General features: G+C 35.5%; 1 protein-coding gene across 18 annotated transcripts in view; it reads right to left on the bottom strand.

The window, feature by feature from the left end:
• The window catches only part of EML1 (EMAP like 1), a 120050-nt gene that overhangs the window by 5020 nt on the left and 100800 nt on the right, over positions 1 to 14230 (bottom strand). For all 18 annotated transcript variants that reach the window (XM_025151235.3, XM_040701249.2, XM_040701251.2 and 15 more), the window contains 10 exons: positions 13607 to 13741; positions 11982 to 12081; positions 9709 to 9863; positions 8947 to 9072; positions 8553 to 8684; positions 4982 to 5049; positions 3433 to 3521; positions 2880 to 2977; positions 2663 to 2750; positions 2374 to 2469 (listed from right to left, as the gene is read on the bottom strand). In XM_025151235.3, the coding sequence (XP_025007003.1) occupies positions 2374 to 2469; positions 2663 to 2750; positions 2880 to 2977; positions 3433 to 3521; positions 4982 to 5049; positions 8553 to 8684; positions 8947 to 9072; positions 9709 to 9863; positions 11982 to 12081; positions 13607 to 13741 (1087 nt within the window). The remainder of the gene's footprint in view (positions 1 to 2373; positions 2470 to 2662; positions 2751 to 2879; positions 2978 to 3432; positions 3522 to 4981; positions 5050 to 8552; positions 8685 to 8946; positions 9073 to 9708; positions 9864 to 11981; positions 12082 to 13606; positions 13742 to 14230) is intronic.

The following is a 14230-nucleotide window of genomic DNA, read 5'->3' as shown; positions in this document are numbered from 1 at the left end:
CTGAAGTATACAAATTGACATATTATGTTCACTCTTCTCCATGTTTCCAGTACCTTACTTCTTCTCAGTGAGGTCCTGAAAATTAATACTGATGGTCTTGAGATTATGCTTATCAGTTGTTTCTAGAGATATAACAAAGTTTGTCACAGTCTGATACTTTGAAAAATACCTGATTTTGAAATTTATTCCTCCCTACCAAAAGCAAAGGTCATACTGATACTAACTGGGTTAGCCATCAGGTTATACAAAGTCCTCTAATTGAGGTATATAAAAGAAAAAAGAGCATTAACACCTCAGCTTTCACAGTATCAATTCTCCTCTTCCTCCTCTCCATGCAGCATCTCAATACTCATTGTTTCTTCTGTTATTACTGCACGTGCCACAACTGTACATTTATATTAGATTGGTCCTCCAACAGTTTCTACTTTCAGTACTACTCTTCCTTCTAGGTTTAACCAGCTTAACAATTTAACCAAGTTGCTGTCTTGCTGCCATTTCTACCTCTCCTCTGTGCTAGCAGCTTCCAACCATCAGATCAGTTAAGAAGTTACCACACTTCCCCAACTCCTGTTCTCCAGCTTCAAATATTCCCAAATAGAATTTTGGATTTATGCAGTTTACCTCTCTGAAGTCCACTAATTTCATTTTGTTGCTCCTTTTTTTCTTCCTGTATGACCTCCCTGATTCCGGTCATTCCTACACAGTATGTGTTCACACTCTCAGTAAGTTCTTTCCACCTCAACTGAATCCCACCTGGAATAAACTCCCCTTTAGGTCCTCATCTACTTTTCCTGTGAAAATTATTTGGAGATCTTGCTGAGTAGCCACTGTACTGCAATTCCTTCCCAAAAGACACTGGAATTGTTCAAATTTCACATCCTAAGCAGTTCTTGGGCTTTGACTAATTCTGCTACATAGCAAAAAAATTGTAATCATTTATCTTCCCATGAGGATGGGCCACTCAGTCCTCACTAAAATTCTTTTTTTTTTTTTTTTTTCCCTTCACCTATAATTAGTGTTATCTTTGTACCTCACCAGTGTGAACTTAACTATATATCTATGAATCCTCAGTATATACGGTACTGGGTTCTTTCTCTCGGTATCACATATCCTTTTTGAATAATTTATATCCTTTTACTTTAAAATTCTATTTATTGATTAACTTCCTCACAATTTCTATTACATTAATAAAATAATGATTGAGAGAATTACTCACGTTAACAGCTACCCTTAATTATTCCTTATACTTGTTGCTTTAGCAGCAATACATAGTTTAAAATAAACCTGTTCTGCATAGAAGATTAAGAATAAAGGGGTCTGCAATGTTTCCATAGGTTCCCCACATGTGAATCTTTGACATTAAATCCAAAGACTTTCTAACTTTGTGTCAGTTGTAATCCAACCCCAAGCACTGCGGACTTGAATATATTAACAGTTCTATTATGCAGACCTCCATCCCTCATGTGAGAAATGCATGATGTTAACATGCAGATTTGTTCTTCTTACTAAGTCTGTGTGTTGTTGTGATACCCAAGCAGTGCCTGTCAGTTAAACATTACCAAATTTGAATGTTTCTTCCTGGCATATTGTTACTGCCATCCCATCTTTTAGGCTGTAAAAACATGTCCTTTCTGGCTGCTTTCAAATACATCAATGCATTTATCCTGCCTGAAACATAGGCAAAAATCTTCTCTGCTTAATGCTTATACTAAAACAGACTCCTCTTTGAACATCTTTTATGACTTCCTATGGCTCTTGCATTCAGTTTTAACGATGATCTGTTTAGTTCCGCATGCATTGTGGAATTAATAAAAAAAATATACAGCACAAAAGCAAAAGCAGCAGAAATCCCATAGAAACAATTCATTATGATTGTGTTACATTTTTTACTTCTTTCAAGTCATTTAATTGTTACACATTCTATCAAATTGGCAACAAATTACGTTGAAGTACATAATGATAGGTCTGCCACCCCTTTTGTGTCTGCACAGCAACCAGTGCAAAGGAAACTGGTCTGAAATGGAGATCTGGCCCAGTGGTCATAAAATGACTGACAATTCAATAGAAATGGAACCTTAAATTGAAAGAGATGAGAAGGCAGCACTGGTGTGACAGAAAGGGCAGAGTGCAGTTTCTTTTTTTTTCCCTCTCACTTGTGTCTTAATTTAATATTTATACTTGCAGCTAGCAAGAATATTAAATCACAGCCTTTCTGGGTTGAAAGAAGACGACAGATTGCAATAAGGATGGCATAACAGAAGTGCTGTATTTACCCCTGAAGTAAGAATAGTCATGTTTCACAAGAAAAAAATTGGCATCCACAGTATTTGTGAATAACAAGGATGATAAAAGTTTGAGAGGAAAGATACTTACCAAAAACATGGAATCCTAAAGTACAGGTGTACGTGGCCCATTCTATATCTCTCGTTGTTTCAACACTCACTACTTGTTTACAAGCAGAGGGGATCCCTACAAAAAACAAAAAAAAAACAAGAAAGAGTATGATGAACATTTTTAATTTTCAAACCAGATAGATTTTGATTGCAGCAGATGAATTAAAACATATGGTCTATCTTGGCAGCTATACATTTCATTTAAATTTTAAATCTGAATTAGACTGCATGAACTGTATACGAAATGATTAAGTATGATTTTTACTCACAATATAGGATTTCATAGTCTCCCGAATTAGACACAAGATACTGGGAGTTAACAGACCAATCCAGATGAGTGATGAAGCTGGAATGACCCTACAAAGAGAAAAATACAGCATTAACTGAACAGTATCTCTCTCTTGATATATCGATGACCACATTAATAGTGATGCAAAACATACTTATGGTGTCACTGAACTAGGAGGAAAAAGAAAGGTTACTTACTGAACATTTGCCAATTCTAGTGTACTTTCTTCCATTTTCATTTACGCCATATATATAAATAGAGTTGTCATGGGAACCTATTGCCAGGAAATTTCCATCTAAAAAACACAACATTCAACTGTAATTACTCCAGTAAGAAAAGTTAAAGTATAAGAACTATACTTAAAGGCTGTGATCTTGAAAAAGGATGGTGTTGAAAAAATCTTGGTTTTTAAGTTGTGTTTGATGCACGTGTCATCGAACACTGCAAGTTCATATAGAAAATATCACCATTAGAAGCATATGGCACTTCAGGAAACAGCGACAGCCCATTTAGAGCTAACCTGATTGCAACAACCTGCACAGTTCAGTTGCATTTGTTTTTCCCTTCCCAGTGAAGCCAGAACAAACGCAGTGGGTAAGGTGGAGGCAGTGGACTCCAGAAAGTAAGACATCAGCCACACAGGGCCAATGTTACGCTGCATATTTATTTTCAATGTAAGTGTTTCAAGTGGGAAATGGTCTTAAAATAAACTACAAAGAATTAAAAAGCAGTAAATAAATGCTCTCGAACCTGGTGAGTAACGCATTACAGACAGCTGCTCGTTTCCATCTGTGTGTACAGTGACCAAGTCTTTTGTTTCTGTGTCAAACACAAACCACCTGTTGTAAATACAGAAAGAGACTAATAAGTCATTCCATAAGAAATTTAAATCTACTACAATCTTAACCAACTTTTGCTCTATCCAAAAAGCGTAAGTTTTATACCAGTGAAAGAAAAACAGCAACTTCTACTCATTTTGCTTTATTATTACTTTACAAGGACAGTTCCTTTCCAATGATTTTTAAACAGAATAACTACCTGACATTGACCCAAATAGCAATAAAAAAAGATTTTATTGTTCTACTCAGTGCTCTTCATTACAATAAAGAAAAAAAATTATATGTAATGACCCTTCTCCTTAAAATTCCTCTATGCTATATTAACAATTCAATTGATTAACGCCTAGAACAAAAGAATCTAGACCATTCTCTTTTGACATGATGATTAGCTTTATTAATTTATTTTTAATTAAAATATAATTTTGGAACTATGTACAAGGGTCAAATATAAAAATTTCATTTCAATACGTGCATCAAAACATTAACAACAAAATACAGTGATGATAATCCAATGGAAAGAATCCTCACAAGACTCCTAACATAGTTTTGGGGACAAATAATCAAATACTCTTGGCTCACAACCTATAAGCATTCTGTATGTTTTCAGTTAAGCACAATTGCTTTCAGTACTAATGGCAAAGTCTGCCCTCAAGTGACACTGAAGGAGAGGCTGAAGTTATGGCAAAGGCACTCGGTTATGACTTGGACAATCCCAGTTAAACCAAGGGTCTGCCACTGATCCAGGATGCATCCAGTGGCTCAATCTCTTCTGTAAAACAGAGGTACTATTTTTCACCCTGCTTTTTGTCTGTCTTGTCTACAGATTACACTCTTCAGGCAGAAGAAGCCTCTTCACATGCATTTTAACACTATGTCTAGCACAGTGGGACGTTTGCTGAAATTTTGTTAAAGCTTTCTGACATTAGTGCATCAGAGATAATAAACCACTTGTTAAATCTTCAAATGAACATTCTTTTTCTAAGGGATTTCCTCCATGCTGCCTTCTAAGCCTCAGACAAGCTCTATGTACACACCAGCAAAGTTAATTGCTTATCTCAGACCCCTCTGTTCAACTCTCCTTTGCTGCAATGGACAAGAGATTTAACACATAGATCACTGATACTGTGAGAACACCTCCCATCCACCATCTGATGCTGACCCAGACTGCCAGTCCTGCCAAAATCTGCCTCCTGGCACTGATCTGAGATTGTCACACTCTCAGGACAGAAACCATTTCCTCATTCCATGTTCATGCAATACTCAGCAAACAGTGCACTGCTCCAAAACTAGGATTTCTCAACACCACAAATAAATTTCATTCTCAAATCCAGTTCAAATCAGTGGGGGATGAACATACATCGGGCACACATCTGCAAGTCAAGAACACGAACTTGGGATATATTGAGCTGGAAAAATTGTGCTGCTTGTTGGTGCCCAAGGCATCTATCTGTGCATCTTACCTTCCAGTTAGCGTCCCTACTGCAACGACAGCTGCTGAAGGATGAAAACCTGAAGACTGTGCTGGATCCTAAAATGTTACACAAGTAAACATACGTTTTTAGCAGTCCAAGCTATAACAAAGAACACAACTAATTATCTTCTGCAGGAGCAGAGTAAGCTTCTCTTTCTCATTTTTTTCTTTAAATAGAAATTTAAGAGGAAAAAATACCACTTTTAATTGATTGAAATATTACCCAACAGGTTTTTCTCTCTATACAAGGCTACTGTTTTCTTCACTATCTAATCTAGAAATAACTTGTCAAAAGACTTCATAATAATAACACTGGCAAAGGCAAATTCTCAACAAATCACAAACAAGTAAAAGACAAAAGTAACTTACTAAATTAGAGTTGACCTAAGAATTAATTACCAAAGCTGCAGTTTAACTGATGCCTAATGGGCAAGCAAGAATATCACTCAAATGTATCACTCACTGCACAGAGGGGGAAAACCTAACTGCTACCCACACCAATGACTTTTTTCACCATCTGCCAGACTAAAGCAGAATTGCACTTTTTTATCATCATTTAAACATATGGGAATTAGGCATTTTATTTCTAATTTTCTGTAGTTACAAAGAGTGAGCTCCTAAAGTCTTCAGGTTATAGGAGAGAGTCCCAAAATAAATAGCTTATTTTTTCTTGTACCTGGGAAAAATCATTCTAAAGTGTCAGAAAAAAAACCCAATAATGCATCTCAAGATAATTCTTACATCTTTGATCTTCTATTCTGTAACTGTATCAAATTGTAGCCAACATAACAAATGTGTTTACATTTTTAATTTGTAATTACTTCCCTGGTGGCTTTGCACAGTGGGTATTCATTGATTTAAACAAGTGGTTAATTTCGAAGAACTTACTAACTATTAAAAAAAACACAAATCAAAGTATTATTGAGATGCAGGATCTCAATAAGGAGGTTCTAAACAACTAGAGTAGTTCAGGAAGGGAAATTTCCTAATATTTATTTGGTTGTGTTTTGAAGGGAGTTGGGTGGTATTCGTTTAAGTAGAGCTTCATACAACTAGTAAATGCTAAAAATACTCTCTCCGATGTGATAGAAGTCCAAATAAAGAATTTAATCTTAGCAGTAACTTGTACTCTTAACTATATTAAAAAATTTGCACAGATCCTCCTGGCAAAAATAAATGCAAAATTACTTATTCACTCCAGATAAACAGCCAGTGAAGTGTGAAATACTCGGACATTTCAAGTGGTGAATAGGAGATTATTGTCAAGATAGGGAATAGAACTCATCTCTTATTGAAATAGTATGTATGTAGAGAAAAAATGAACTCCAATTTAATGAATCCAGTACTGCTGCCATCAACTCTTCTCAAAAGGATAAATAAAAGTGAGCAAAGCAGTTCTTAAACACTTCAGTAAAAAGTTTCTTGGAGATGGCTTTATATTTGCAAAACTACAGAATTAATTGAAGCTCATGGAAAGCCATAATCAGCTGCACTCCAGTCCTGTTTTCCCAAGGACACCACGGGTATGCCAGTAGAAACTTTGACCTTTTTGAGCTGATGATTGCTTTATTTCTGAAATAGCTGCTTATCTGGTTAATAGATTCGTTCAAACTCTCATATTCAAGTAATGAGATAATTACTTGTAAGTGCTCTCCTCTTTAGAATGCAGGAGAGCAAAGTGCCAAATTTTGCACTTCTCTTCCGATTACAGGCCTGGGAAAACACTCCTGTCATGACAAATATATCAGAAATACTAATGTATTATTTCCTAAGCTTTTTAGAATCTGTATGCACAAAACCATATCTTCACACCTAGAGAACCTACCAGGACAGATGGTAGACAACTTGGTTTAATTTATCAATGATTTTCATAGTCTAAGTGTACAAGTAATTATTTTATCCTGCATTTGACATCTTGGTAACAGTGTGATTTGCAAACACACAGAGATTTTAGCATGTCTCATGATTTAACTAGCCTACATGATTCCTATAGACTAAAGGGAGGTAACTTATTTTTAAATCTAAATCACATTATCACATCTAAAATCCTAAAGTGATAAGGAGGTAAGAAAATGTAATTATCTGTCTGCCACTCAAGCCAAACTCATGGTATTGTTGATTCCCATTTTTAGAAGAAAATAGAACTACAATTTTTTTCTTTAGTTCCTTGTACTATGCACCTCACTGTCTATATAACTTAGGCACTATGCTGTGAAAATGCTGCTTACTTCCTAGTGCAGCAGAAGTTTTGATGTGGACTCTTCAATCAGTTTAATTCAGAAGCTTCTCGTGTCAACAAAAATACAAGTCCTAGAACCATATGACCTTGTATGGACAGAATAAACACCTTTATCTGCATTCCCAGGTGCATACAACTGGTGTGGGATACAATGAGCAACAGTATAGCAAATGACATCCTGTTAAGACTTTTAATATTCTTGCATTTATTATATATGCACTGTATTCAGTTAGTCTTATCAGTACTTATCAAAACTTCAAATGTTATGGAGGCCTGCATAATGAGCAATATTTTCATGAAAAAAGTTGCATAGTTAGGAGTTTTGAAACTTCACGTGAACTAATAAATCATTTATTTCATCACACAGAAAGCAATATGAGGTTCATCTGTAAGTTATTGGCTACTATTTGTAGACCTGAGTATTTGATATATATCTATATCACTTGCTGGCATTTTTTTTTTCTTGAAGCAATTTTTTGAACTTTTCCACTCTACAGAAGGCAGATAAACACAAAGAACAAAGCTTGGATTATGCTGATCAGTATATGCATCTCCAAAGAAGCATACTCATACACCGACAACAAGATGTGAATAGAAGACTAATTAGAGGGAAAGAAAAAAGTGATGGTGGCGTCTCAAAACAGAAACAAAAGCATCACCTCCGTCTCTAGGAGAAAAGATAACGTCTCTCTTAATGTTTATCCAAAAGGATAGAATTGGTGTAAAAAAAAAAATCAGTTCCTGGAGACGCATGAAATAATTAAGATCATGTTATCACATAGCCAGTAGGAGTTTTCATATAAGCAGATGGGTGCCTAAGTACCATATAAAACCTAAGTCTACACTCTGTATTACTTCTGTACCTAGAAATGGAACTGATATCAGAGACATGACAGTACGTTCAAAAGATGTGTTTTCTTTTGTGAATACAATGTACTAAAAATCCTAATAAAATATAGAACACAGATAAAAACTAAAAAAAGACACCAAAATTATTTTCCTTTTCAATTTTCACTATTATCAGGACAACAAGTGTAAGACCCATCAGAAATACTTTTAAATTAGAAATACTTCTTAACATTTCCTAGTAAAAAAAAGTTTTGAAAGTCAGTAACACACCTCAACTTGATGCAGCACAAACATCCATACAATCCAGGGCTTAAAAGCTTTGGTCTTAATAATCTTCCATTTTCAGAAAAAATTTTAGACCCATTTTTGATTCCTCAAGCTAGCACTAAGATACTTCACATCAGTAATTTTATTAAAAACTCAAACTGAGAAGTGTTGTAGAAGGAGTCAACTTGCGTTCAAAAACGTATACCTCTATAATCTTGTTCCAGATAGGACGATGAGTTGTAGCATCCCAGAGGGTAATGTGTTTGTCATGTCCACAAGTGAAGAACTGAGGTTTAGAGGAATGGACTGCAAGTCCCCACAGCTCATCAGTATGGCCCTACACAAACAAAAACATTTTTTAAGGAGGATAACACCAACAAAGCTAAGCATGTTTAAACAGGTTTAAAGTGAGTAAATTATTTATTAACACATTAGAAAACTATGTTGCTTTGGATAGATGCTAATAACCCATTAAGTTATATTTCTTGCCAAAAGTACTGTAATCATAAATGAAATTGATTCATGTTTAGGAAACTTAAGTTTGACTTCATACTTTTATTGCTATTATGTACCTAAAGACTTGAAAGGCAACAATTTACCTGGGTAATAGGGAAAAAATCTCCTGACAGTGTCCCCTGTAGGACAAAATTTCTGGTAGTTCCTATTAGCACAACGTCACCTTTTCCCTCAGCCACTGTTCTTATTGGACCGAACTGCTCTGGAATCTGCGTTCAGAACAGACAAACATAGATAAGTCAGACTACAAAATGAGTTGTCAAGTATGACTTTTTTTTTTTTAAAGGCGTATGGCCTAGCAAATACGTTTTAAGGTGCTGCACAGAGAAGAAACAAAGTGGATGAAATATGAACTTCTGAAAATCAAGAATGTATAACAACTTGCCTCAAACAATCCTTGCCTTTGGAACATTATATCTGTACAGATAAACCAAAAAATTCAACAAATAAATAGTTCCTTCATGCAGTGTTAACTTGATCATGTTTTAACAGCAACTATGATATCCAATTAAGCATTTCCATTCAGAGGTATTATCAGGCTTTATATCACTGGTATACAATAGACCTGCAAGGTATGTGTCTTTAGTTACAACCTAGGTTCTGAAAGATTCACTGCAAGTCTCCAATATAAAATACAAGAGAAAATGAAAAATTTAGAACATCAAGGAATAGCAAAATGTGAACAGGCTATTAGGCCATCACTGGATAACACATTTTACTACTGATTTGTTTTTTCACAGAATGCATATCCATAAGGAAAGAAAATGACTTCAATAGCTCTCTTCAAAAGGCGGCCTGAATTTAACTTTGTGCAACAGAGTAAATTTAAAGATAGGTGATTTCACCTCAGTTTTGTGAAGTTTTTGGTAATTTCCATTCCAAGATATTAACTTTCGGTCTTTTCCGCCTCCTGACACTAGTGTGCCATCTCGCAGCATGCAGAGTGCAAATATTCCACCCTCATGTGCCCCTTGAACTGCATGGCTTATTCTGTTGGTGCCTGGATATAAGGAGAAGAGACACAGCACTAGTGAAACATTCAGCTTAATAGCTCCTTTTTCCCCAAGCTTTATTTTTTTTCCCCATTTCTCTACCTGCCAATGTTTACACCTAAATGCTAATGGTGGGGACGGAGTGTTGCACCAAAATACTCATATCCACAAAGGAGACTACATTAGTCCATCTTAAGAATATATTCTCCTGCATCACAAAAATGAGAAGTATTCATACTCAGTCAAATTCAAACAAAGTTAAACAGGTTCCCTTAAGCCTTTCTTGGGAAGTTAAGATGACTTGACGTTTGAACTGAAGTAGCGCTATGTGTATTAACAAGGAAACAATAACCCAACCACTTTTTATCCTCCAAGGACATTCCACAGCCATCAGAAATCTTGCTTGTACTGAAGACAAGGTTACAAGCCTTTTCTGGTCTAGCAGAAGGTGTTGAATCACATCCCAAGAGATGTGATACCACTTTATTGATGAATGTAGTATATTCAAGTACCTATTTAGCCTCAACACACCTCCAAAACAACTACAGTAAACATCTCTAACTTGAGAATCGTTACAATTATGAAATATAAATAAATTATTTGTGGTTCTGTTACTTAAAAATGCAATTTAGCTCAAGTGAGGGATGGATGCGAATTAGGAAGAAAATTGTTTTGTCAGCCCCAGAATCACATTTCCTTCTAGCCACACCTGTGGACACAATTTGTCGGCTACAAATACTTTCAAATAATGGAACTTCTCCCTAGGGCTACTCTGTACTTCGGAGATCAGCCCAGCCTTGGACATAAGGCTCTGAGTGAAAAACAGCAAAAACATAGAAAATAAGTTGTACTAAGATAAATCAAGAAGAAAGGTGATGGTGTTTGTTTTATTCTTTTTTTCTCCAGCCCCTCCCCCCCAGAAAAAATCAACAGAGGTGAGGAGATGCAAAATAATTTCCTTTTGTTTCTAGGACGTGGGTCAGGACAGATCACTTGCAGCCAAGGTAGAGAAGAGTACTGGCATGAAGCAAACTGACACCTGAGCACTGCACTGACCCTGCCACGCCAGCAGCTGCCACTATCTCCCTTGTTTGTTGTCAGTCCAAAATAACCAAGAGCATGGAGGGGAAGGACTCTGCAATTTCTGAACTTCATTTCACTGCAGTGTTCCAATGTCTTGGTTGAAAGGAGAAGGACAAGGAGAATAAAAGAGCAGCTGAGGTCCAAAAACAATACTCAGCTCCATCCACAAGAGTGTCATAATATACCAACCGCCCAAAAGCACAAACAGAAAACTAATAGTATCTTAGCTAATAGTCCTCAGATGGCAAAAGTCTACAAAAACAAATGAGTAAGGTCCAACTGTGCAACTGATTCACCACATTGCTTCTGGGTTTTATGTCCCTCAACTTCATGTATCTTGGGAAAAGGCACAAAGTAAATAAGGAGCAGCTGTCATCCATATTCCTTACTCTTTTACTAACAAGCCACCTTTAGGGGATTCTCCTTATTTCTACACAGGGCACCTCACATACTCAGTAAACTTTTAGGATATTGTTACCATTTGCCTTCCAGCAGTAATTGCCTTCTACTGCTTAAAATAGTCTTTTCTTACTAGAAAATGTATTGTAATAAGTTTGTCCTATTCATCCGTTCTTCGAAATAAAGCTGAAGAAATCAATTCGACATGCATATATTTTAGCCTGGCATCCTAGGGAAACAAACCTATTAGCTCTCTTTTAAAGGATATGTCAATAGGCATAACTTTCGCAAACACAATACAGAGTGATGATACAAGTAAGAGTTTGAGATCATTGATTATGTTAACAGTGATTCTTGTTATCACCTTGATTAAAGAAATTAATTTTTCCTGCTGTTCCTTATTGTCATTAAAATTCTCAATTACCAGTATAGCTTTGTGATTCAACATTTGACCACAGGGAACCTGTTCTATACAACTTCGTGCTGTGGCAGTCAGGTATATTTTTTTAAGAGCTGGAGAATACAGACTGGACTGGTTTTCACAAAGAACAAGATAAACAGAATTTAAAACAAAATTACACTTAAGTAAAAAATTCAGAGTTGTTTATAATAAATTTTCACTATTAACTTCAATCTTTTCTTACCTTTCCCCCAAACCAAAATGTTTCCACTCGAATCTCCTGTAATAGTATCACCATTTTCAGAAAAGGTCACACACAGGACAAACTTTGGCTTCTCTTGTTTCTGCATGGTTATGAAAAATATACACTCACAGCACCACACAACCCATTCATCTTAATTGTATGCATTTCAGTCATTTGGTTTAGTCTTATATAATTCTACTATTAATCAGATGCCTTCAAAGGAGTTAAAGACATTCCTACAGTCTAAACAGTCAATATGTGCAAAGACCTCACTTGAGAATGGAGTCCTAAAATGACACCGTTCAGCTACAGGTTATGGATGTATTGAGTGAGATGGCCTGAAACAAGACCTGGAATGTTCAGATATGAACAGAATCCCCCAACTACTTCCGGATCCCAAATTCTTAAAGTATTTACAAATGACCAAAGATGAATGCAAGCTTTATTATGAGTATTTTTAACACCAAGTATTATGAGAATGTTTGGCTGTAGTGTAAAGTTTAGGAAATCATCTCTTGAAAGAATCCTAAGGTCTGGTAACAGAAGTGTTGCTTTGAGACCCTGTATATAAGGTTCTGACAGCAACAAATAGCAAAATATATAAGAGGACAAAAATTTTACAAGCTAGTAGTGCTTCAGAACATTATTTAGTGTTTGTTCACTACTAGTTTTGCATGGTGTCCTTTCTCCCTCAAACTATGAATTGTTACTGATCAAGATCACCAGTATTACGTTTGCAATAATGGAACCATGACAGAGGCCAAAATTTGTAAAAGTTGTTTTGAAGTTAAAAATAAAAACTAACCAAATTTAAGTATATCATCTAGGTATTTTCACCCCTTATTGATATAAAGTACAAAAACTGACATAGCTTAACAGTTTTTCTGACTGTACTTGCAACTAATGACTCCACAAGCAGTTAACCTGGCCCTACTGTAGTTATCTGCAGTCACTGCAAACATTGCTCCTTTGTGCATACCGCTGCTGTAAAGCTTAGTCTGTATTTAAGAACAAAGCCTTATCAAGACCTTGAAATGAAAATGATATTTACCAAATAGCATCCAGCTCAATCTGGATTTGCATTACGTGTGTCTACGTATCTGAGTAGAACAGACGTAAAGGAAAAGATAGTCACATAAAATAACTGCATTAGGGGGGAGATTGTCTTTCCTCTGACAAAATAATTTTAAAAAGACATCTCTATTTTTCTTTTAACTTGAGGTAAGCATAAGGAGTTTTAAAGTAATCTTATTTTACAGGTGCTACTTTATTTTATAGGTACTACAAAGAATAAACAAAAAGGAATGCAAGGAACAGAATGGTAACTGCATTCCTAAATTTCATTGTAGTGACAATCCATGCAAACATACAGAGGGCAAAGTTATTTCAGCACTTGCCAGCCCTGAAAAGAAGATCAGAGAAGCTGCTGAAAAGCAGCTGCTTTTACATTGCACTCCAAAGACTTATTGCATCATAACTGATGACAACACAAGTGCAATCTAAAGTACTGTAAAGTTTCGAGTTTAATCATGATTGTGCTGTTTTGATTTCCTCAAAGCTTATTAACCCTTACTTCTGTATGATTGTATCATTAGCATAAACATAAAATTAAATAAATATTTTACCTCAAATAATCCTTGCTTTTTAATAAGGGAATTCCCCTCTAGTGTCCAAAAATAAAGATGTGATTTTCCACAAGTAACTATTATATTTGTATCAGTAGGGTGAAAATCTGCAGCAAATACAGCCTCATTAGAGCACTTGGAAGGAAAAAGAGAAACAGCGTATCAAAATTTAAAATTCAAAGAAAACAAACCAAGATGAAATTATTCTCTAGTTAGAGAAATTGATCAACTCCTGGCACAAGAAAAAAATTTAGGCCACTTATTTGTCAGAGTAGGCTAGGATCTTTCAACAGAATATTCTGAAGAAAAACAGCCAAAAGATTTTGTGTTTTTAAGTTAGTTTTGAAGATATATAACCTAGATACTATGTCAGATAGTGCACAGCCCTTTATGAAATTTAGTTTAAGATGTTTCTTTTCGGCACCTTGCCCTCCCATTGAGGCATAGGCCTTTCTACTCAATTCAGGGCTGAACACAGCTTTTTTTTTTAAAAAAAAGCCATTAGGATTATCAACAGAAAGAAACATTCCCTTTCCTCACATTTTTTGATTTTATAAAATGCAAAGTGCTAAAAAGGCACAATACATTCTTTATAAAAGACATTTGATAACAAAAAACTCAGAT

Source organism: Gallus gallus, chromosome 5 (genome assembly GCF_016699485.2).
Source record: "Gallus gallus isolate bGalGal1 chromosome 5, bGalGal1.mat.broiler.GRCg7b, whole genome shotgun sequence".
NCBI lineage: Eukaryota > Metazoa > Chordata > Aves > Galliformes > Phasianidae > Gallus > Gallus gallus.
The sequence above is the reverse complement of the archived record's forward strand: the minus strand, read 5'-3'. Positions and strand labels throughout refer to the sequence as shown.